This window comes from Paramisgurnus dabryanus, chromosome 11 (assembly GCF_030506205.2).
Source record: "Paramisgurnus dabryanus chromosome 11, PD_genome_1.1, whole genome shotgun sequence".
Taxonomy (NCBI): Eukaryota; Metazoa; Chordata; class Actinopteri; order Cypriniformes; family Cobitidae; genus Paramisgurnus; species Paramisgurnus dabryanus.
Genome location: NC_133347.1, coordinates 28,244,922 through 28,269,407, shown reverse-complemented (window position 1 = coordinate 28,269,407; position 24,486 = coordinate 28,244,922). Strand labels below are relative to the sequence as shown.

General features: G+C 36.5%; 1 protein-coding gene across 1 annotated transcript in view; it reads left to right on the top strand.

Moving 5' to 3' along the window:
- Positions 1 to 23,007, top strand: part of bmp1a (bone morphogenetic protein 1a) — an 89,309-nt gene extending 66,302 nt beyond the window's left edge. The window contains exons 12-20 of the mRNA XM_065247685.2: positions 356 to 551; positions 645 to 770; positions 5,908 to 6,068; positions 9,598 to 9,778; positions 9,868 to 9,993; positions 10,797 to 10,924; positions 12,130 to 12,343; positions 15,131 to 15,381; positions 20,200 to 23,007. Of these exons, the coding sequence (XP_065103757.1) occupies positions 356 to 551; positions 645 to 770; positions 5,908 to 6,068; positions 9,598 to 9,778; positions 9,868 to 9,993; positions 10,797 to 10,924; positions 12,130 to 12,343; positions 15,131 to 15,381; positions 20,200 to 20,337 (1,521 nt within the window). The 3' untranslated portion in view covers positions 20,338 to 23,007. The remainder of the gene's footprint in view (positions 1 to 355; positions 552 to 644; positions 771 to 5,907; positions 6,069 to 9,597; positions 9,779 to 9,867; positions 9,994 to 10,796; positions 10,925 to 12,129; positions 12,344 to 15,130; positions 15,382 to 20,199) is intronic.
- Positions 23,008 to 24,486: the final 1,479 nt, after the last annotated feature.

Genomic DNA, 24,486 nt, shown 5'->3' with positions numbered 1-24,486 from the left:
CTTGCTGTACTGTATATTGTCGGAGAGCAGATGGTGAAGAGCTGGAAATAAACAGTATAGGACTAAAAACTAATCACTGTGGAGAGATCACAGCTTAGTTTAGCGTTTGTCTGGCCGATGCCAATGTGTTATTGTGCTGACTTTTGGTTTGGTTTACATTGGCTCACGTTTCTTACCAGCTGGTGGAAATAAACACCAAGCCTACTGTGATCTTTGTGTTCGAGATCTTTTATTTTAAAGGAAAGGAATTATGCTTGGCACACAGTGTTAGCCAGCTTGTTTGATGAATTCCTTGTCAAAGTTCACTTAGGGTTGACTTCAAATAGAAACGCATCTTCTGTTATTTCAATCCCAGATCGAGAGGCACGACAACTGTGCATATGACTACCTGGAAGTTCGGGATGGGAATTCGGAAAGCAGTCCCCTGCTAGGCAGATTTTGTGGTTATGACAAACCCGATGATATCAAATCCAGCTCCAACCAGCTCTGGATGAAATTTGTGTCTGACGGTTCTGTGAACAAGGCTGGTTTTGCTGCTAATTTCTTCAAAGGTGAGATACTACAATGCAAACCTGTTATATTTCATTTTTTTATTTGGTTTCACAGTTAAATACGCCATGGCTACACATTTCTTGTCATTGCAGAAATGGATGAATGTTCGAGGCCTGACAACGGTCGCTGTGAGCAGCGTTGTGTTAACACGCTCGGCAGTTACAAGTGCGCCTGTGACCCTGGTTATGAGCTGGCCGCTGATAAACGAAGCTGTGAGGGTAAGTACGCTGTGTACGTTTTGCCCCAAAAGTTCCTTTAGGGAAGTGGCACCCCTCGGTGGACATGTTTGCAATGTCTCCGCGCAGTTATTTCAGTCATCCAATACTCAAGTCCTATCTACATGAATGGAGGAAGAGCGATGTCTTCAAAAGCATGTGCTAAAACCATAGACTGTAAAAAAAGATGGACGACGCCCGTTCGCTCTCTTCCATTGGTGAAAAGTGAAGCCGTCAGTGTCCCAATACTGCGTTGACATCTTGGGTCTTGAGTCTGCGCAGTAGCGATTTCGGGACCAGTCATGCGCAGTAGTGAGCAGGAAGTAAATCCGTGAAATCAAGGCCCCGCCCTCGCAGAATGCGCATATCACACGATATCATTGCTGTCAATCATTACATCATTAAATAACTAACTAAAAACAAACTTATTTAAAAAAAAAACACTTGAATTTACATCAGCGTGATAAAAACTACAGTAAATGACAGAAACCCGCTTCGGAAAAAAGAGAATTGAAGTGTAATTAAATTGTTTAGTTGGTCTCAAGTCCCATTGAATAACATGGGGAGGCGGGGTTTATGACCTATACTGGGACCAGTCACTGGGGGGCGATCGAGACGTTTTGGCTTCACTTTTCAGGGCTTGTGCGGCACGCTTGGCAAAAACCAAACCACCAAATGATAATTGGTTCATTTAAGTGGAGGGCGGGGCTTTTGTCGGCAGAGCTGCTATATTTGGCATTTCACTTCCCTATTCCCTATTTATTAACGATATGCCACATCGTTACAAATATAATTTTTGCCCAAGACCATTGGTCAGTGGCATAAACATATCCGCTAAGTTAACTCTTTCTTCACCATTGAGGAGTATCTCGTCAATTAAGAGAAAAAACGCTTCCCTGCCAATGACGAGTTTTTCCAGCAATCCATATTTCCGCTATTATCCACCAAAGTGGCGCTCTTACCCAACTTATAAAACACTGAAGCATCCACTGATCCAAAAACGGTAAAATCTCTGTGAATGTTTGGATCATCACTCTGAATCTGATCTCCAACAAAAGTTATTTACAAAAATGCATTTATTTCCAAAATTTGGTAGTTTTGAAGAAACTCTTTTGATAAAAGAGAACAAATGTAGATAGGATGGAAGTTTTTTTTTGAAAGCCGTCTGTTTTTTTTCATTTAATAAATTGTTTATATATTTAAAGAAAAACATTTTCCGGACGGCATTCAACTTTTGTGAAAATAATGAAAATCATTTTTTTTAACACTGGTGGGGAAAGAGTTAAGACTGTGTGTTTTAAAAACCTGTCTGACCTACAGCTACAAAAAGTTATGACTAGTGTAGTCTAAACAGTTTGCAACCTGCCACATATGTAAATAGTTAATGAAACCACAGCCACAAATTCCACTGGCCTTGGCGGTGTGTTGATAAATGTGAGATTTTATTTGAAAGATGCGATCAGTTTAGGGCAAAACAGCATGTAGGTGTTATGTAAGGTCCTGTGTAGTGAATAACTTTAAAAACCTTTTTTTATAAACTTAAAGGTTTTACAAATACTCCCTCTATCTAGTCCTAGACATGACATTGGCTGAGCCGGTGTTGCTTTGTCAGTCTAGATAGGTTAATGATTTATAGGTGTAGTACCGTTTTGTGGGGAAAAGACATTATTATTATTGCTCTTCGTATTAGTCTTGGATAGACAAAAGTATTTTAACATCTAAATAATGAAACACCACTTTTAAGAAAATGCTGTTATCTTAAAGCAATACTCCAGCCAAATATCATAATGATTTACTCACCCTCAAGGAATCTGGGATACATATGTCCATCAACTTTCAGATGAACACATTTGGAGTTATTTTAGTAAATGTCCAGGCTTTTCTAACCTTATAATGGGAGAAAACAGGGATCAGGGAAAGACATCTTGGACTTACGCGATTCTTTAAAGTCACTGCATACCCATGAGAACGAGTGCTTACTATGCTAAATCTCATGGCATCCAAGATGGCGTTGTTACAGGAAACTAGTTATTACAGTTTATAAAGTTTTTCTTACAAAATCGCATTGATTACCCGCAGAAGACTTTAATTAACCCCTTGGAGCTGTGTGGATTACCTCTGTGAAAGATAAATGCACTTTATTGGGGTTTAAAGTCAGAAGTTGTTACCTGATCCCTGTTCTCACCCATTATAAAGCTTGTAAGGGCACGACATTTACTAAAATAACTCCAAATGTGCTCGTCTGAAAGATGATTGTCATATGTATTTCAGATTGCCTAAAGGTGAGTAAATCATGGGATCATTTTGATATTTGGCTGGAGTATCCCTTTAAGCAGCTTTCAGCAGTGACTACACTCTGCCTCTAGTGGTCACTCTGTGCCATTGCGCCATCTTAATTAAAACCGCTTGCTCTGTTGACTTTCTGCCAACATCTGTTTTGTGCTGTTGGCTTGAGGCTGCCAGCAAGTTGTGAGCACCTCAAAAGCATCAAAGCAGCCCTCTGTTGTCAGAAACGATCAGGAAGTTCAGATCTGTTTTCTTTTAGAACAAAGCGTCAGAAAATACGATGCAAGTTTAGGGTCAAAGCATCCCGAGTGTTGTTTAACAGCCGCTGCGTTTTATTACAGTGTGGGTACGTGAATCACTTCCTAGGCTATATCAGGCAAAAATTTGTTCATACATGCGCTGAGAATGACTCAACAGATCTGATGGTGACAGACAGCAGCGATTGGAAAACGATTCCTGGTTAGATAAAAAGAAAAATCGTCCAAGCACGGCTTCTCTGTGGCTCTCAGATTGGCGGAAAATTCAACGTTATGAAAATAGCCGTTTCTGTCTTGATCAAAGAACAGAAAGGAATCATTGGGCAACAATCCTGTGGGAACAGAGATGTGCACGAAGCTAAACTTCAAGGCACTGGTTTTCCAAAGGCATTTAAGTGGCATGGTGGTAACCATGGAAACGTCTCTTCCCAAGCGCATGTGCTTCGTGGAAATCGCTGCAGGGGATCCGTTCGTTAATTTGGATCATACCGCACTTAACCAAACTACTCTGTCTTTCTGCTTTATGTTTTCTGAGATACAAAGCCTGAGGTCCTCTTTGTGTATTTTAGTTAAAACAGGACTGTTCTGGTATTTTATGTGTAGCATATGCCAGTTGAGACAAATCACATCTCTGGTCAGCTTGACGGATCATTTTTGTCCATATGTGCATGCATACTTGGAGTCTCCAAGTCTAATACTCTTCATATTAGTTTTTTCTTAAGTAACCCTTTTCAAAAAAAGCAGTACCACAATACTTTTGTTGCATATGGTAATGATGTCAGTCAAGGTTTCTGCACCAAAATCTGTTGTTTTGCACGACATTTACTACACCATCTCTCTTAGAATTAAACAAACAGGCTGTTTGGCTACTGTACCTTTAAAGTCCCCCTGTAGTCACGAGTTTAAACTCATATTTGAGCAAAGCATATGTAAAAGTTTGACTTGTTACAATAATTTCTTCATGCTTTAAAACAGCTTAAATGTAACTCTACACCATCGCCTGATTTAGTAAATTCCAATCTATGAATATGCAAATTAGTCCCCGCCTCCACTCTTTCGCACCACCTCGGACCATAGATATATATGTAAATAGATACTACATTTGGTAGTTTCGGACGCATAATTGTGCGTTCACACCGGGTGTGCCTCATAAGCCTTGAAAAGTGAAGCCTCTGACTCTTTGATCGCCCCCTGGTGGCTGGCTGCAGTACAAGTCATAAACCCCCCCTCTCTATTCAAACGAATGGAACTCTGCTCTAAATTAAAAAAATGACACTTCCAATAAAAGTTTCCGAAAGATGGTTTTGCTCCTTTTTAAGTAGTTGTTATCACGTTGATATATGTTCAAGTGTTCATTATTGTGGAAAGTTTCATTTTAGCTTGTAATTTGATGCTATAGAAACAGGGCGTGTCGTTATGATTGGCGTGATTGAATTGGTCGCTCGAGCACTTGGGCGGAAGTTTGATTCCGCGGCTCCGCCTCTGGCTCCACGGACGATTCCTTCTGCGCATGCCTTGGCTCCAAACTGACATTTTTAGGTAACATGTAACTTTTTTTACAGTCTATGGTTTACACCAGATGCGAATAAAATGAAGAAATCGTGCTATTCGTGCATAGTTGGACGCTTGAACATTCTAAGTTAACTCGCTTCATTCGAGCAAATCACTTGTTATGCGCGTCAACCATCCAAAATGCTTATTTCGCATCACAGTATGGCGTGATTCGAGCGAATTACATGGTGCAAAATTAGCGTTTCGGACGTTTCGGACGGTTGACGCGTAACGAGTGATTTGCGTAATCACGCGAGTTGAAAAATATGAACGTCGGCAGATATTCGTGCCACATTTACGAATCTGCAGGTAGTCTATCGCGTCTTTGCATTGACTTGACATGTAAATCACTTGCGCTTAACGCTTTTTTCGCGTCTGGTGTGAACGCACCATTACTGCTAAGTTCAGTTTCACACAATGTATAGGTGAACTGTGCATTGGCGGTATTAATCTTTAAGTGCTGATGTTAACAGGTTACAGTGTAAGCATTACAGAAGCAGCTGTGATGATGTTATTGATTACATGTTTGTGACGTTGGAAACCAAGGCGTTTTTAAACCGCAGGAATAAGACTGTCTCCAATTTTATGGTGTTGAATGATAGACATATAAACAAACAATGAAAACCAGATTTTCCCCACAAGTTTAAGACTTCTTACAGTACTTATGTGGTTTATCAGTACTGCAAAAAAATTGTGATCACATGTAAAACGTGTGGTTTTTAGAACATTTCCGTGTGAATCCCTTGTAAATTCCCGTGTAAAATCACATGTAAAAATGCATGTGGCTATTCTTTAAGTGTTTGTGTGTAAAATCAAACAAGCATCGGTTCTACTGTTGTGAATTGACATCTTTGGGGCAAGCATAAATGTAAGGCTGTCTTTGGTTTGTTTTTACAAACTAAAGTAGGAATTGGTATTACTTCCTGTGGTTATTGACATCATGCAACACTTGTTGTCGATAGAGCTTGTATTGAACCCATCACTTTCCTTTATACTGCTTTTCATCATGAATCCAACTGTGATTGTCTTATTGTGTTTTTTTCTAGCTGCCTGTGGTGGTTTCATTACCAAGCTGAACGGATCCATCACCAGCCCAGGTTGGCCCAAAGAGTATCCGCCCAACAAGAACTGTATCTGGCAGCTAGTGGCACCCACACAGTACCGCATTACCCTTCTGTTCGACGTATTCGAGACCGAGGGGAACGATGTGAGCACTAGGTTTTTGCCTCACAGTGGGGTGGGTTTGTCTGGTTCATTTCAACTCAATTGGTGTAAATCACCCAGCGTCTGGAAAATCACATTCATTTCTTACTCACTTACATAGCGCTGATGGCTTTCAGCACTTTTGCTCGTCACATAATGATCATGCTGGTGAAACTTAACATTTTCTAGCCTTGTTAACTGATTGAGCATTGCATCTAAACAATTGAGGAGCACAGATGCAAAACCCTCTAAGTGCGTCTGACATGTTTGCTTGTAAATTAGCATTTTTATCAGGCTCTTATGTTTAGGTTTAGGTATTGTTCTTTAATGCCAATGAACAAATTATTAGTCAGTAATTAAAATGCCTTTTTTATTTACAAATGTCACTTATTTTTACAAATTTGACTGGGAAATTTGTCTTTCGCGGCAGAACCCTCTAAGTGCATGCACACTTTTTTGGCAAAAACCTCTAAATATATCTTAAAATATCAATTTTTTTTTTTGGACAAGACAGTAAATAGTTGCAACGGCACCAAAGATGCAACTAGAAACTTTGCAAATGATAAAAGTCAGAATGTAAAAATTGTAGAAACTCGAGCACACATTAGGTGGTCCATGTGACTGCCAAAAGCCCAAGTACTCACAGGAAACATACGTTTGAATGTGATAGACGGTCGTTTTGAACCTCGTTGTTCATCTTATTCATCTTTCGTGCACTTAGAGGATGTGGCATTTAGCGGATTCTGCCAACAAAGCTGTATTTCTAATTGCGTGAAGCCAGGATTAAGCAGATTTGAAGCAATGGTATTTAATGAACATATAATACATGCCGAGAGCATTCGGTCAATGCCATTATCTCATTTTTGACGGAGGTGACATTTAGCGGCTTTTGCATCTGAGCTCCTTAACAATTATGCATCTGGCAGACGTTTTTATCAAAATTGACTTACATGCACTACCTCTGAGCTAAACACAAGTTTTCACAGAAGCAAGCAAATGACGGTGCGAATATTCATCGTCTTTTAAGCTCTTAAACTACACGAAGGACACTTTAGGTTTGTTTCCACTGATTTACTAAGTCATAATAAAGTAGCAACAGTATTGCATTAGAGCTAAATGAAAGCAGTGATCACGAATAGTTCAGTGAATGGGCTTTGCTTGAACTTTTTAAAACAGGCATTATTATGTCGAACAAATATTGTTTTTATATCTGCAAGCTTAAATAAGCAGTTAATAGATTATATATAATTGCTTTATGAATAAATTGCCCGTCGATTAATGCAATGCTTTAAAACAGTGAAAAGTGTAAATATCCTTTAGCTGTGTTTATTCGTGCATGCCAATTCTCATTCTGGAGAACTACAGTACAACTGTTACATAAAGCGTTATGAAAATATTGCCAAGTTTTATAGTTTTGTTGTGATAGAATAAAACCAGGAGATGTACTTGTTTATTCTGGAAAGCTGTTATCATCCTTTCTGTATCTGGAACATTAAGATTTTTTGTGCTCAAAACAGAAAGATTAATAAATCACACTTCTTACCCCACTTTCTGTTTAAAGCAATAGTTCACCCCGAAATTAAATGTAGGGCAGATTTTACTAAGCCTCGAGCTATTGTGGCTGTATATGACTTTCTTCTTTTCAGTCAGAGTTATAATAATTAAATAATATCTTGGCACTTTTCAGCTTTATAATGGCATTGGACAGTGCCCCATTTTTAAACCTTCAAAAAGCGCATCCAAGTGATCGGTTTTTGCAAGAAAAAAAAAACATTTATATTTCAAACTTCATAAATGATGATCTCTGCCTTCAGGCAAAAGTCACATGCATGTTCATGAGTGAAACGAGTTGAAATATAAATATTTTCTTTGCAAAAACTCATTGCTTTAATAATTTTATGGATTTGTTGGTAACCCTTTACTTGAAGGGGTGTTCATAAGACTGTCATGACACCTTCATAATCATGACATGACACGTGAACATGAAGGAGCTTTAATGCACATTTATGACAACTGTCATTAAGTGTTATTTGTTCAATTATGTCATTTTTAATGCTCAGATGAAATTGTTCGAAAGGTCTTTGTTATGACAACTTGACATAAACCAATACATCATAACTTGTCATAAATCTGTCATAAACATGACATAGCAGAACAATGATCAAACTCAAGAAATGACCTAGCTTTATGGGTTAACAATACATTAAACTGTCATCTAAATGCCATTAAGTTATAATACTATGTCAGATATTTTTAATACCTTAACAAAATGCAACAGACTATATTAGATTATGCATATTTTTTATTGTTCTTAAAGTTCAGAAATTTTTTGACATATAGGAAAAACATTTAATTAATTTAATGTAATTAACTGTTTTCCAGCGATATTGACCCAACGCTGCATGGCCTAACCCATTTTTGTACTGTTTATGAAAATGAGTATAATATTTTATTTTATATGAATCAGTCTCCAAATGCAATAAAATAAAAATTATTATTATTATAAATATTATTGTTACTGGATACTTGATTTTTTTTCATAAACACATGGAGGAAACTTTAAAAAAAACATTATGAACTGAAGAATATTCATGACGTTGTTATAAAACTTTTGACAGAATATTAACACTTAATGACATTTTAATGACAAATTATATTTGTATCGCTGTAGTTGAGGTCAAGAAAAATATTCATGTTATAAACTATTTGACATAGTATTAACACTTAATAACAAATTCTATTTGTACGTCTGGTAAAAGTGGTCAGTTATGTTGTCTTGGTAATGTCAAGTTGTCATGACAAGTTATGATATTTTGGTTTGTTTTCATAACAATGACATCTCAAACAATGTCATCTTTGCATTAAAAATAACATAATTGAATGAATGGCACTTAATGACAGCTGTCATAAATGTACATAAAATCTCCTTCATGTTCATGAAACGTGTCATGTCATGATTATAAAGGTCTTATGAACACCCCTTCAAGTAAAGTGTTACGGATTAGTTTTTGGATGGATGCACTTATTAAGACTTTAATTTGGGGCACTATCCAATCCCATTAAAAAGCTGAAAGGAGCCAGGATTTTATTTCATATAACTCTGATTGTGTTTGGCCGAAAGGATAAAGAAAGCATAAAAACATCTAGGATGGCTTAAGGGTGAATAAATATGTGCACATTAATTTTGGGGTGAACCGTTTCTTTCAAATGCATGTTATACAAAAAGGCATAGTAGCAATAAATGATTTCTCTTTATGCGTGTCAGTAAAGACAGAAAAAAAATGTAGAGGCAGGACTTTGTTTTATCAACCATGATTGATTTTATGGATAAAAGTGTTGAGATTAAAAATCATGAGGGTTTGGTTACGTCAGTTAGTTTGGAGGGATGTAATACAAGAGTACATTTTGATATAAGACTTCACACACCCATGAATCGTTTTTCTCAATAAGACCAGGAAAAAAGTAAAGAGCCGTCATTTTGACTTAACCTTTCTCAAGCAGTTACTGACTCAAATGGACTCTCTCTTGTATAGGTGTGCAAGTATGATTTTGTTGAGGTAAGGAGCGGTTTGTCTGCCGATTCCAGGCTGCATGGGAAGTTCTGTGGAGCTGAGAAACCGGAGGCCATCACCTCTCAATACAACAACATGCGCATCGAGTTCAAATCTGACAACACTGTTTCCAAAAAAGGCTTCAAGGCTCAGTTCTTCTCAGGTGAGCGCCTGTATACGAGTAAGTGAGTTTAGATGATGATGTTTGTCTATATGCGTGTGTGTTACGGATATCTGCTGCTCTCCCTGCAGATAAAGACGAGTGCTCAAAGGAGAACGGCGGTTGTCAGCACGAATGCGTCAATACTTTTGGCAGCTACAGTTGTCAGTGTCGAAGTGGCTTCGTACTGCATGAGAATAAACACGACTGCAAAGAAGGTGAGAAATATCATCTTTTCTTACAGTAGGTCTAGAAATCTGAGTGGATACGTGTGGTGAAAACACAACAATGTCAAATAAAATGTTTTTTAGATAAAAAAAGTAGTGCTATATTAGCTATATATCACGTGAAGCCTTGTGACCAGTACAAAATCGGTATGTCACTGTTTGACTGAAAGCACAAATGGGCGAAGCCAAAGATCATATTGATGAGCTGCTCCCTTCCCATTCCCCGCAGCAACGTCCAACAAATACTCGCATGCTCAAAATCTAGTGTGACCGCGGCTTAAGATTCTTCAAAGCTGCTTCTGTTCACAGGTCACTGAATATTAGCTTGTGGCGCATTCAGTGCTGTTTAATGATCAGGAGAAAGCCACACGTACTTGGCTCAGTTGCCAATCATTGGAAAATGGAAATTTTGTGTCGAAATTCCAGAAGGTGATATAATCCTTAAAAAATGTTGAATTCTGCAGAATTTCTGGATGTTCTCGGCTGTCTGAATATGCGTCAGCAGTCTTATTGTTTCATTTAACCTTTTAGCTCAAGACGGCTCGAAAAGCTTTACAATCGATTTCGGCTCCCTGACACTAACAAGCGTCTGGATATTTTTAGAGAAGACCGAAATAGAAAGATGGAGGCAGTGGTAGAGAGAAAAGAGCAAGACAAATTACGTGCGTGAAAGGGTTTGGAAACAACAGGCACGCCGAAAACAACAGTTTGCTCGTACGATGAGAGTGCTATTTGTGTGTATATCCGAGTGCTTTAAGCCACGTGTTATTGACTGTCAGAGGTGTCTTTTGCAGCCGGCTGTGATCACACTGTGAACAGCGTGAGTGGGACCATCACCAGCCCCAACTGGCCAGATAAATACCCCAGTAAGAAAGCCTGCACCTGGGCTCTCTCCACTACACCAGGACACCGGATTAAAATAGTATGTCATTTACACACAACCACATTACACTACAGCTCTCTCTATCTCTGAAATGTAAATTTAAATCGAATTGTACAGTAGATACGACAATGACTGTAATAGATAGTAATGAACGAAATGTAGCTACCAAAAATGCAGCATTGCATAGGAACAGAAAGAGGAACATGACATCATCTGACCTCTGTGATCTGAAAATATGATCCCAGTCTCACGGAGTTGCGTATAAATACGCAATCCAGTCTATTCGCTTAAACGGCGCATCTTTTTTTGTCGTTTTATTTATTGGTTTCTCAATTTTTTTGCTTTTTTACCATTTTCGCTTGGGTTTAGGGTTAGCACTACTTTTTGTTATATAAAAATGACATCCTAACCCAAACCCCAATTCTAAGCCCAACTCCAAGCGACCATGGCTAAATATAGACAAAAACATGGAGAAACCTGTATATTAAATAACCTCCTTAAGCAAATCTCAAATCTAACCCTAAACCCAAGCGGAAATGGTTTAAAAAGAACAGAAAAAATTGAGAGACCAATAAATAAAACGACAAAAAAAATTGCACCATTTAAGTGAATGGGAAGGACTGGCGAATCATATACACGCCAAATTGGAATGTATTGCACAATTTTTCGTGCTATTTATACACATCTACATGAGACTGGGTAGGAAAATATTTAGGACTGATTGATTGGATTTATTTCAGTTCTAAAATTTAATTATAATCGAATATTAAGAGGACAAATGTGCAAATTGTTTACAAAGAGATATTGTAAATATATCTCATACAAAATAAAAGTATTTTTTTGCATAATGTATGAGTTTGTGCTGTGTGTAATTATTATGTACATATAAATACACACACATTCATGTATGTATTTAAGAAACATTTACATGTGTATATATATATTTATTTATATTTTTATATATTCTAAATTTTATATATAAATAAAGAACGATATTTAAATAAAACATTTCTGAAATATATATATATATATATGTGTGTATGTGTGTGTGTTTAAATATACATAATATTTACACACATCACAAACTAATATATTATGCAAAAAATACTTTTATTTTATATAAGATTAATCTATGCCCAGCCGTATTAATTACAGTTATATAGTAATATAGTTTAATTTATATTATTATAGTGTATGTTAAACCATAGTTATTATATGTAGTTATATCTATACTTGTCTTTTAGGCTTTTAATGAAATCGACATGGAGCCTCATTTAGAATGTGCTTATGACCACATTGAGATTTACGACGGTCGGGATGGGAAGGCGCCCAGCCTCGGCCGCTACTGTGGCACAAAGAAACCTCCGCCAATCTTATCCAATGGCAACAAGATGTTTATACGTTTCTTCTCTGACAACTCTGTACAGAAGAAAGGCTTCGAGGCTTCCCATACTGCAGGTGAGCCACACATAGTTACATTTGATTTATTTACAAATATACTGACCATAAAAATGGTCCCTAGCTGTAACCTTTAAAAAGTACACCTTTGCATCTAAAGAGTTCGTATTAGTACCTGAGAGGTACATATTGGTACCATAAAGTGCATATTAGCACCTCAAAGGTACATATTGTTCCCGAATGTATACATATCTGTACCCAAATGATAAATTTTTTCAGACAGAATACTAACCAAAAAATATTTAATAGTGACATTTTTATTATTAGTTGATAAGCCAGTAACCAAACACATTAATTCTTTACTACAATTTTATTGTTTATAAAAATCTCATATTTTTATAAAACACCATCATCCACAATTTTAAGGGCAGCTGTTATCCACTTTTACAAGGTGTTTGGACATAAATGTGTGTTAGCAGTTTGTGGATACAACCACCCTACAATGAAAAAATTAATTTGTTTTGATTCTCTTGTTAATGTGATGTCACACTGATAAAGCCCTGCCACTGACTGACAGCCAGCATTACTATAGTGTCCGAGTTTTGTACGCTGTCCGCCATATCTCCCTAGTGAGATACTATTGTCTCAGACTGTTTTCAGATCTAGTTTAACTGAAAATGTTTACTGTCTCTTTTCGTAAGGGAGTGAAGAGCAGCAGCTCATTTGCATTTAAAGGTACAGACATAAAAACGGCACATTTTTGCTGCCCAAACAGAGGAATTTTGGACATGCTATAATAAATTATTTGTGGGGTATTTTGAGCTAAAACTTCACAGATTCATTCTGCGCACACCTGAGACTTACATCTTAAAAAAATACATTAATTTTAAATAAACAATTACAATAGTTGTCATTATAAATTGTTATAAATTGTAAGTTGTTATTTTCCTAGATAATATGAATTTGATTATTAAAGACATTATAACAGTTACAACTATTGTTTATTTTATTTCCTGATTATTGCTGATATTGTGATATATTGATGATTACACTACAAAAAATGACTTTCTTACTAAGTGTTTTTGTCTTGTTTTCAGTAAAAATATCCAAAAATTCTTAAATTTAAGATGCATTTTCTTGATGAGCAAAATGACCTAGGAAAATTAGTCTAGTTTATAGACCAAAAATATAAACTTTAAGTAATTTAGCCATCAAAATTTCTTGAAATAAGTTAACTTTTTTCATAAACACTTAATTTAAGAAAATATTTCTTATTCCATTGGCAGTTTTTTTTTTTTTTTTTGCTTATTTTAAGCACTAATTCACTTAAAGTTTATATTTTTTGTCTAAAAACTAGAGATTTTCCTGGGTCATTTTGCTCATCATGAAAATACATCTTAATTTAAGAATTTTTAGATATTTCTACTGAAAACAAGACAAAAATACTAAGTAAGAAAGTCATTTTTTGCTGTGTATCTGATCATTTGCATTGAGGATAACATGGTTTAATCAGTTTATTATGATTTGTTGCAGAAATAGCACATTAATATGAAGAGTTTGGTTCCAAAACACAATAAATCCATTTTGACAAATTTCGGTAAAAACGTGTTTCTATACCAAGAAAGTGTCAAGATGAAAACCACTATTTTCTGTTAAAAACGTTCACATAGCATCTTTAGGTTATACAAACATAAAAAATTCAAATCCATAACTTGATTTTTAAAGATTTATTATAAAAACGAATTATTAACGAAAAGTTTTTTTTCCAAAATTCTATACATCTATTCAATCAATGTATAAATGTGCATTCATTTTTGCCATTTTATATTAATTTAGTTGAACATTTGTACACACTGATTAAAAAATAAACATTAATGGCATTTATCAAAACACTTACTTTGTCATATTAGGAACACTGTCATTGCTGCGCGGTTATACTTGACGTTGTCGCTTAACATTTTTCACAGCGATCAGCTGTTTTTGACTTTGAGTGAAATTATGGAAAGTTTTTCATAAGATCCCCTGGGTTCAATGTGTTATCATGACAGAAGCTTGATGCTGGTTGGAGAACAAGCGATCGTCTCAGGAGTGCCTCTTGCGTAAATTATTAGATATTGATGGCGTACATTTCTTTCCCGTCACAGAAAATCACAGGTTTATCAATGCTATTAAAGTATTATTTTGTTTTTGTTTGTTTGTTGATCAAAGTAGATACAAAGTAGATGAGGAAAACTAGGACTCTGTGCTCAACGCGCCACCATTGTTTGTTTACATTGCGTGGAATAGTGCGCTGTAATTTGTGGAGCAGATTTATTGCATTCTGTGGAAAAGGAGGAGTGGCGTTTATTGCGTTTTGGGGAAAAAAGGGAGAAAAGATGACAGAATAACACGGCGGATATTGGATTTTGCGTAAAATTAAGAATTTACTTTTAAATACTGACCTGATATAATACTGATTTTGGCAGTAACTCATTTTTTTCAAAAATGGCGTTTATTGTGTTTTGGAACCAAACTCTTCATATATAACCCAGTATATAAATACAATGGCATGTGGGGTCCAAAAAGTATCTGGACATTTAAAACAGACTTTGAAAAGTTTTCATGTCATTGCAATACATAACAAAAAACAAATTTTTAAGCACTTTTATCAGCATGCTGGCACTATCCATATCCCTTATACGATATATTAGTACATATGATATTAAACATAGTATATTAAAGCTTTACTGTGTTACAGTTAAAGTTACACCCCCAGCAGCAGTTTTGTAAAAGTGTATATCACTGATGTGCATTGATCTGTGATGTCCGAGGTCCCACGTCAGTTCATTTCCTCTGTTTTTTTTGCAGAGTGTGGAGGCCGTCTGAAAGCGGAGGTCAAAACTAAAGACCTTTACTCACACGCCCAGTTTGGTGATAATAACTACCCTGGAGCATCAGACTGCCAGTGGGTGATCTCAGCAGAGAAAGGTTATGGAGTGGAGCTCATCTTCCAGACCTTTGAAATTGAGGAGGAGGCTGATTGTGGCTATGATTACATGGAGCTGTTTGACGGGGCGGATGTCAAGTCGCCTAGACTGGGCCGCTTCTGTGGATCAGGGGTAAGGCACAGATTTACTACTGTAAAGTATTTGTTATAAAAAACTTTTACATTTCATGTCAGAAATTGTTGGAACAACTTTGAAGCAAAGGTTTGAATTAAAATCATAGTTGACCCTTTTAATTTACCTTAAGGAACAAGCCGACATCATAAGACTTGAAATGGACTTTGCATAAAATCCCAATTTATATTTAGTGACATTAAAAAATACACAATATAGTAAACGTTGTCTTCAGTAACTTTTTGGTTATTGAGAATAGAATGAATCGGATTGGATTGAATGCATTGTCGTCTAACATCACCGTATTACCCTGCACATGCAGTCGTAATAGTTTAGTTTATCCTTAATTAACTGTGGACACATTAGCAGCAACAGCTTATTTCCACTTTACTAAATGGTTTACTAGGATTAACTTTTTATAGTTTTTAGTCCATACCATCAGAATGGCCAGAAGCAAATGTTCCACAGTAAAACGTTTCAATTACAAAAAACTATTTAGGGACTTCAGACTGGCGTTTGAAAATGACAATCATGTTTTTTTTTTCATTAATGTTGTCAACTGAGGCAAGCATCGCTAATACTCAGGGGTGCAAAGAACAGTTTCAAGGGGGGTATGCCAGAGAGGGTTTTGACGATAAAATTTCGTAATATTTTTGTCTTGTTTTCAGTAAAAATATCAAAAAATTCTTAAATTAAGATTTAAATTTAAATTATTTTGTGCATAAAACAAGTAAAAAAATCCGCCAATGGGGTAACCAAATTTTTCTTGAATTTAGTGTTTAAGAAAAATTTTCAAGATTTTTTTTAATACCCCATTGGCAAATTTTTTTGCTTGTTTTATGCACAAAATCATTTAAATTTGATATTTTTGGCCTAAAAACTAGACTTATTTTCTCGGGTCGTTTTACTCATCAAGAAAAAGCATCTTAATTTAAGAATTTTTTGATAATTTTACTGAAAACAAGACAAAAATACTTAGACATTTTTTTCTTGAAATCATTGTTTGAAGTGTAGCTACATAAAGATGCATTTCATTTTACAACGCTCGACAGAGCATTTCACTGGCATTTCTACTAAAAATAAGTGTATGCGAATTGAGAAGCAAAAAAGGATTTATTCAAAAACAAATGCCATTTTTGGAAAAGCATTCCCGTTACTTATTTTTAGGATATCACTAAAAGAAGAATAATGCATTTCTGAATCTATGGACAATACGGCTCATGGTTGCACGGCAGATGCCACCGAATGGCAAGCATCAGGATTGCACAGCATTGGACGTACATGCACACTTTGGTTTTAACCTAACTTTTATAATGTAACTGTATAAAACCCACCACTGTACAATGACCCCAAACTAAAATTGTACCTACCCGCCTAAACCCATTTTTACCTGCACAATCAAATTAAAAACCACCCGGACCCTCCAAATATGTTAAACATTGCATTTAGGTCATCAGGTGCAAGCCCTGTTCTTTAAAGAGCCTTAATTTTAATTAGCACTTAAAGTAATTTACAGTATAGTATTTAGTAAATATTTAATACTTTAATATTTTAATACAGTGTTAGTAATTGAAACAAAAAAAAAACAGAAAAGTATTGAAAGTAGGGGTCACCTAGCGTTCTCAGGGACCCGTATGCCTGGCATACTCTGCACCCCCCATAATTGCGCCCCTAAGGTCACACTAAGGGTTAGGTATTTGAAGAAATGCCTAACTATTAAACGTAATTGATTCTGCACGGCATGGTGAATGAAAAATGTCTTATATTTACATTAAACTAGGTCATCTAGTAGATCATATCTAGGGACCAGGATCTTATGGGATGAGCTTAACACATAAGGGATGGGCTTCAAACACCTTAACACATAGCAGTGCCCTGGCCACCATACTGTGCATACGGCTGGTATATTTGGCATGGTACAGATGTGAAATCTAATTTCCGGTGACAGAGAGAGTTTGGCTGTATGTAAAATATGCAATGTCAGGAACTATAAGAGAGCGAGTATATAAGAGCGCCACAGATCACCAAACAATATGATTTCATTTACTTTGGTTCAGTAAGAAGTAGCTTAGCTTCTGAGGCGCTGTATCAGATGTTAATGTCTGATACCGGTTCTGCTGTTGCGAGCAAGCTGTTTATTGACCAAGAGATTTGTTTGATGTGAACAGCGTGGATGTTCAGCAGCATACATTCATCTCAATTATGTTTTGGTTACTTGCCGTTTAGCATATGCTTTTAATCCGAAGCAACTGACAATTCACTAACAGCAGGGAATGTCTCCCTGGAGCAACATTGATTTTAATGTACTGTGCCATTAGGCTGTCACAACTAAAAAGAACCCATTTTGTTTTGGTCAGAGAAGAGTCACACACTGTGTCACAATCAAATTATATATTTTTTTGCACTACCCCAGAGCGGTTAAGCAATTAAAAATGAAACAATAAGTGCCTTTTAGGCTTAAGCTTCTGTCTCGGTGTCTACATACAGTACCATGCTACTATTTGCTGGCGTTTAGGCTAAAGTTCTACTATTGACGTTACACTTACGTTTTGCAGGTCAATACTGCAAAAACACAAACTTGTCACTCAGAAACATCCATTAAAAATCTCCAAACAATGATTATTATTTGTATCTTTGTCTGATAAAGGCTCAATCATAAGTTCTGTTTACACACACACAGAGCTACTGAAGTGAACTGCTCTTAGAAACAACCAATCAGAGCAGAGCTCAACATTATTATTCATGATCCTTTCAAGTAAGGTAATAATAGTCCTAGGGTTGTAAATGGACATGTAAAACCATCTCTGGATCATTTTTGCACTTAAAGGACAAGTTCGGTATTTAACACTTAAAGCCCTGTTTTCAGATTGTTTATGATGAAATAGAACGGTTTTGACTGAAATTTGGACATATGATGCTGGCCTGAGAATTTTCGGGTGTTTGTTGTTTCACCACCTACCTCTACAATGGGTGTACAGGTATAGGTGCACTAGAACAATCCTTTCTAAAATGCATTAAACTTTCATTTACAAAGACGTGAAACTCACCGAGTGGTCAGGGGTGTTCACTGATATGCTCACACAAAAATCGCTGCAAAAGATGCTTTCCAACAGTTGTTTTAGCATTCGTTGTTAACTTGTGTACCTATTTTTCCAAACGCCTCTCACCCATATATTCTTCCGCTGAGAGCTTGAATAATAGACACTCCAGCCCAGGTGGTGGCGATAATCCGCCTTTGCCAATTGCAAGAATAGAAACAAAGTTCCTGGCGACGGAGTAATACCGTACCTCACAGCACATCTAATACATGTCAATGGAGTTGGCAAAAACTACGATAAAACCTGTTGGAATGCGTATTTTGCAGCGATTTTTGTGTGAGCATATCAGTGATCAAGTCTTTGTAAACGAAAGTTTAATGCATTTTAGGAAGGATTGTTCCAGTGCACCTATAGACCCATTGTAGAGGTGGGAGGTGATACAACAGAAACCGAAAATTCTCGGGCCAGCATCATATGTCAAAAACGTTCTATTTCATCATAAACAATCTGAAAACAGGGCTTTAAGTGTAAAATACCAAACTTGTCCTTTAATAAAGTCATATACCTTCTATGTAGATATCAGAGAACAATTTAACATACTATTTTAATGCATTCTTTAGCACCTTTAAAATGCTATCATGTTATGGTTTTACTGTATATCGCTCCATGGTGGCACGCCGATAACATCAAATCAAACTTCTTATGATTTAACGTTAGGACTCTCCTTGGTGGTATCAACATGCTGCCATACTGTACTTTAAATTCAGAGCTCGTATCTGCTTGTTTATATATCAGTTCCGCTAAATAAGATGCACATTTTTAAGGTTTTCACTCAGAAATGTCTAGTTTCACTTCAGAAGACATACAGTATTAAACCACTGAAGTCATTTGGGTGATGGATGGATGTGCTTTTTGAAGTTTTACCATTTTGAGTACCATATAAAGAACATGATGGCATTTATATGCAAAATAGACAGGAAAATACTTCCAAAATGTTAATATATTAAATTATTTATTTTTGTTTATCTGAAGAAAGGAAGTCATGTACATCTGGAATGGCAAGAGAAAGAGTTTTTTTGGTGATCTATTCCTTCAACATTAAAACGTTTTTCTGCTGCTTCTTAATTTGAGACATATTCATGTTTAAATATAGCCATTTTAGATAACCTCAGTGTAAATAGCAACATTAACTTTAACTATAAATGAAGAACTCAGATGCAAAAGCCTCTAAACATCACCTCGGCACATATTATACTTTCATCAAATACTTTGGCTTGAAGTCTGCTTAATCCCGGGCTCAGGCCATTAAGAAATACAGCTTTGTTGGCAGAATCCGTTAAACGCCACAGCGATTTTTCAGCAAAGTCCTCTAAGTGTACAGAAGAAGAACTGAATAAATGACAGCGTGGATACATCATGGTGCAAGTTTTTCTGACCCGGTTAAATGAGGTTATATAAGGACATTGACCGACAATTTTTGAGCCTTTCACCTATATTCAGACAGGACAGTGAAAAGTGTCTGGAGACTTTTTAGAAGTGAAGATTTTTTAGAGGATGCACATAGAGGATTTTGCCAAGAAAGTCAGTCAGATTTGTTAAATACCAATTAATGACGTTTGTGAAAGACATTTCAGTAAACCTTTTCATTGCCATAAAAGTGAAATTACTCAACCTAAACATGAGAGCGTGATAAAAGAAATGCTCATAAAGGGGTTTTGCATCTGAGTTCTTCAAATTATGAGTAGCTTGTTACCTGACTTTGTCTCTTTGGATTTTTCAGCCTCCAGAAGAGATCTATTCTGCTGGGGACTCCATTGTCATCAAATTCCGCTCAGACGACACTATCAACAAGAAGGGCTTCCATGTGCGTTACACAAGCACCAAGTTTCAGGACACACTTCACTCCCGTAAGAAGTGACCCCTAGTGGCCGGGAGGGGCCGTGCAGGGCCCAGGGGGAAGCGAAAGGGCCCCAGGGGGAGGGTCTCGGCCATCGCTCGGATCCCCCCGGCCGCCAAGAACACCCAGACTCGACGGACCAGCCGCAAGAACGCCAACCGCACCTCAGTAGATCACAGGGGCTCTGGCATCCCCTACTTACTGTGAGGAGTAAAGCCATTCCGCAGTAGACCTTGTTTTTACCTTTTGAATTTTAACTATTACGTTTGGGGCAAGATGGGGAGGGGGGTGGAATGTATTCAGTTGATGGATACTTTAGGGATAACGGGCAAAAACAAAGGGAATTATGGTATGTGAGGGTGGGTAGGGTGGGCGGATGTTGATCACCCCGTGGAACCCCTTCTGCGTTTTTTCTTTAATGAGCCAAGAGCGACGAACACGAATACACTGAGGACCTCCTGCAGGACAACCAAGCAGCCAAACCTTCATCAAGCCAGTCATCTATACAACAGTGAAGAACAGAGTAGGGCATTCCTCACAGGTTTTAAAACCTTGAAACAAGATTACCGCTGCACTGTGGGGAACGACTGGCATATTATTGGCATTATTTGCCTTGTTGGCCATACTGGGCTGTTTTCATATACAGCACATGAATGACACTGTACAGTGTATGTCAAAGATATAAGCAGTACACAAAGAGGAAATCTGGATGTAATGGCACCAGCATCGTGATACAATTTTTCTTGGCCAGTAATCCAAAAGGTCCCCTGCCCAATAGAATCGTACTCTAGGACACAGTTATTATATTAAAAGTCTAATAAACAAAACATGGCCCACATCTGGCTGTTAATTACTTTTGCCAAAAAGAAGAAAAGTTATTGTGAAAAAATACTCATCCGTTTAAGCATAGACATTTTCCAGGTCCTGATCCTATGAATGCTGTACTTCCCTCTTTTAAACCATATAGTTATTTACATGTATTGGTCACAGTCCGACACTAAAATGTTATACTCTGTTGTCTATTGTGTAACTAACATGTCATGAAATGAAATCTGCACTGTAAAAAAGTTGCTTCAACTTATAAAATTAAGTTACCTGGTTTGCCTTAAAATTTAATTAAGAGTTAATTCAGCTTCAATTTCTGAGTTGACACAAAAATGTTTTGAGTTAACTAATATTTTTAAGTTAAATTAACTCGAAAACAAATTTTTTTTAAGGCGACCAGGTAACTTACTTTTTTAAGTTGAACCAACAAATAATTTTACAGTGTGGGTGTATGGATCTTGGTCAGGGTAGATTGTAAATGGAGAGATAAAGTATATTTAATGTGTCGTACTGCAACACAATTTCCACACTCGCAGAAAAAATTACAAAATCTGTAACTGGGACAGTACCCTTTAAAAAAAACGACACCTTTGTACCTAAGAGGTGCGTAATAGTACACTGTAAAAAAAGTTACCTGATTTGATAACAGCAAAAAAATAAGTTTTTATTAGTGAAAAATTCAGGGGAAAATGTTTTACTTAAATTGGAAGTTTGAAATGTGGAAATTTTTCTCTTAATTTTTTTATAACCAACTTTTCACTTTTTACACTGTACCTAAAAAGTACTTACACAAGATACATATGAGCAATGTAAAAAGTAAAAAGTTGGTTCAACTTTAAAAAAAAATACTTTAATTGGTAACACCTACATTTTTTACCTAAAGTAAAACATATAAGTTGAATAAACTTTATTTTTTGGGGTTATACCAATTGAAGTAACTTAAAGTTAATCCAACTTTTTACATTTTACAGTGTGTACCTAACTGGTAAATGCTAAGACTTTTATAAAGAGTACCCGTGTCCCACTGACAGGTTTTATGACTGAGTTTTCATGTTAGCTTGAAGATATTTTTGATTATTTATCACGACAGTACAATCTCATTTTCATACCGTCTACCCTGGCGAAAGCGCCACACAGCTCTTCACATATACCATGTAATGTCACAGCTTTTCTGGCCAGTATGATATGAATGTGAATTTCACGCTCCAGCTGCATGTAGACATTGCTTCAACTAAGACAAAACTGATTAGAAGTAAAAGGGTCATTTCTGTGAATACTGTAGCTCATGGTGCTATTGCAACTGAGCCCTACGCCACATGCATGTGGTCGGTCTCTTGAAATCACTCTTTTACTCTTTGATGTCTAAATTCAAACTGAGAGTTGTTTCAGCTTAAATCCTGGCAAAATAGTGCTGAATAGCGTGAAGTGTATGTGTGCTAGTAAAGATCCATGTGATCCATGTTTATGTTTGTGAAGTATGGTCGACATTACCTCTGTCTGATGGAGAAGTCCTTTCCTTTGTCTTTTTCGCTTCAAGCACCCTTTTCATCGTATGATGTCATTTCACACCTGTTTGCCTTTGTGGATTTACCTAAAGCTCTTATAATCTCAGGTTCAGATCATTAACTTGTTCTTACCCACTAAATCATAGCGTTTCAGGACTTGGTTACAGTTTGGCTTGGTTATGTCAAATCCAGAAAGGCAAATGATGAGGATTAAGGTTTTTAAAGGATGTTTTAAAAGGTTTATGTGTGGCCTCAAGCCACGTTTGCTGTGCTCTGGACCAGACAAGTTGCTCTATTTACATGTCTGAAAGTTAATAAAGATGGAGATCTGTGCCACTTTACTATTTGCTCAAACGATCAACCGAATTGTATTTTAGTTCTTTAAGCTGTTTTATTATCTTTACCCATTTAAGCCTCTCTGTATTTGAATATGCATACTAGCATAGCTGTTTAGAGTAGTAAGCACTTGTACATTTTGCTAATCAAAGCACATTAGCTTTAGCATTATTAATGTTTTCATTGCCCCTGTTGTTTTCTGTTAGAAATAAAGTGTCCGTGTTTGGGAGAAAGTGGGAAACGCAAACTTCCAACGATGTTTCAGCACAAATTTCAAATGTTACCTCAGCATAAAAGCGAATGCTTGACCAATTCACTCTGATTGACATTCCCACGAGACTTGGTACATGTTTATGCATTATCGTATGTATGTATGTAAATATGTATTAATGTATTCAAAGTTCACTAAACCGTAGATAACTTGATGAGAAATAAGGCTATGTGTAATTGCAAACAAAAGATGCAATTTATTTATATTGTATAGCTAATTTTCACCTATGTATTGCACATAGTGTTTAACAAGTGCATCTATTTCATAAAATGTTATTTTCATTTTGAAATGTTTCATGTCGCGTTTTGTCTTGTAGACTCGAGAATTAATTTAGACGAATTAGAGCCCAAATATAGAGGGTTTCAGCGGCAACAACATAAACAGACGGCTTTAGGGGCCCAAGCATAACTTCCGGTAGTCTTATGCATAGAATCAATAACAAAGTCATTTTACAGTAGATTAGATTATTTTTGATAACAAGCAAAATAAATAAGTAAATTCAACCCTATCCTATGGCAATTCGTACGTATGTTACAAGTTTGCTAATTTGTACGACCACATTCGTGCATTTTTGTACAATTTTCCTTGACCCCTGTGACATTGTGGTGGGGTTTTATGATGATCGTACATTTTTGCACGATTAACTTCGTACGAATTCATAAGAATTAGCCAACTTGTAAAATATATATGAATTCTCGTGAGATCAGGCTGGTAAATTACCTTTGTTCAAATATCATATCTACTACAGCATGTATCAACTACTACACTGAGCTTACGTTAGTATGTAAAATTTACGTATAAAGTAGCTTGCTTATCCATTACAGATTTGCGCAAAACTTTAGCGTTAGTCTCTAACTGTCGACAAAAGACTATTGCGAAATAATGGCGTTTCCATTAACCGATGATATGTGACGGAAACATAGTTTTTCCTCTGGCGATAAGTCTGATGTTGGTAGGTTTACTAATATTGCATCCACCGCACTAGGCATTATTTTAAACCAAAGGAGACATAAGAGTATTATACAAACATTAATGCCAAGAAAAGCCCTTTATACTTGGGAGCGGCAACGTATAGGTGTTTCATGGAGGTAATAGTACATTATTTGAGATGTAGGAGGGTTATCCAAACATTATTTGCAAGGAAAGCCTCTTATACTTGGGAGCAGACACATATTGAGGTGTTTCTGGGAGGTTTTAGTACATACTATGTCATCTTTAAATAATGATTATGTG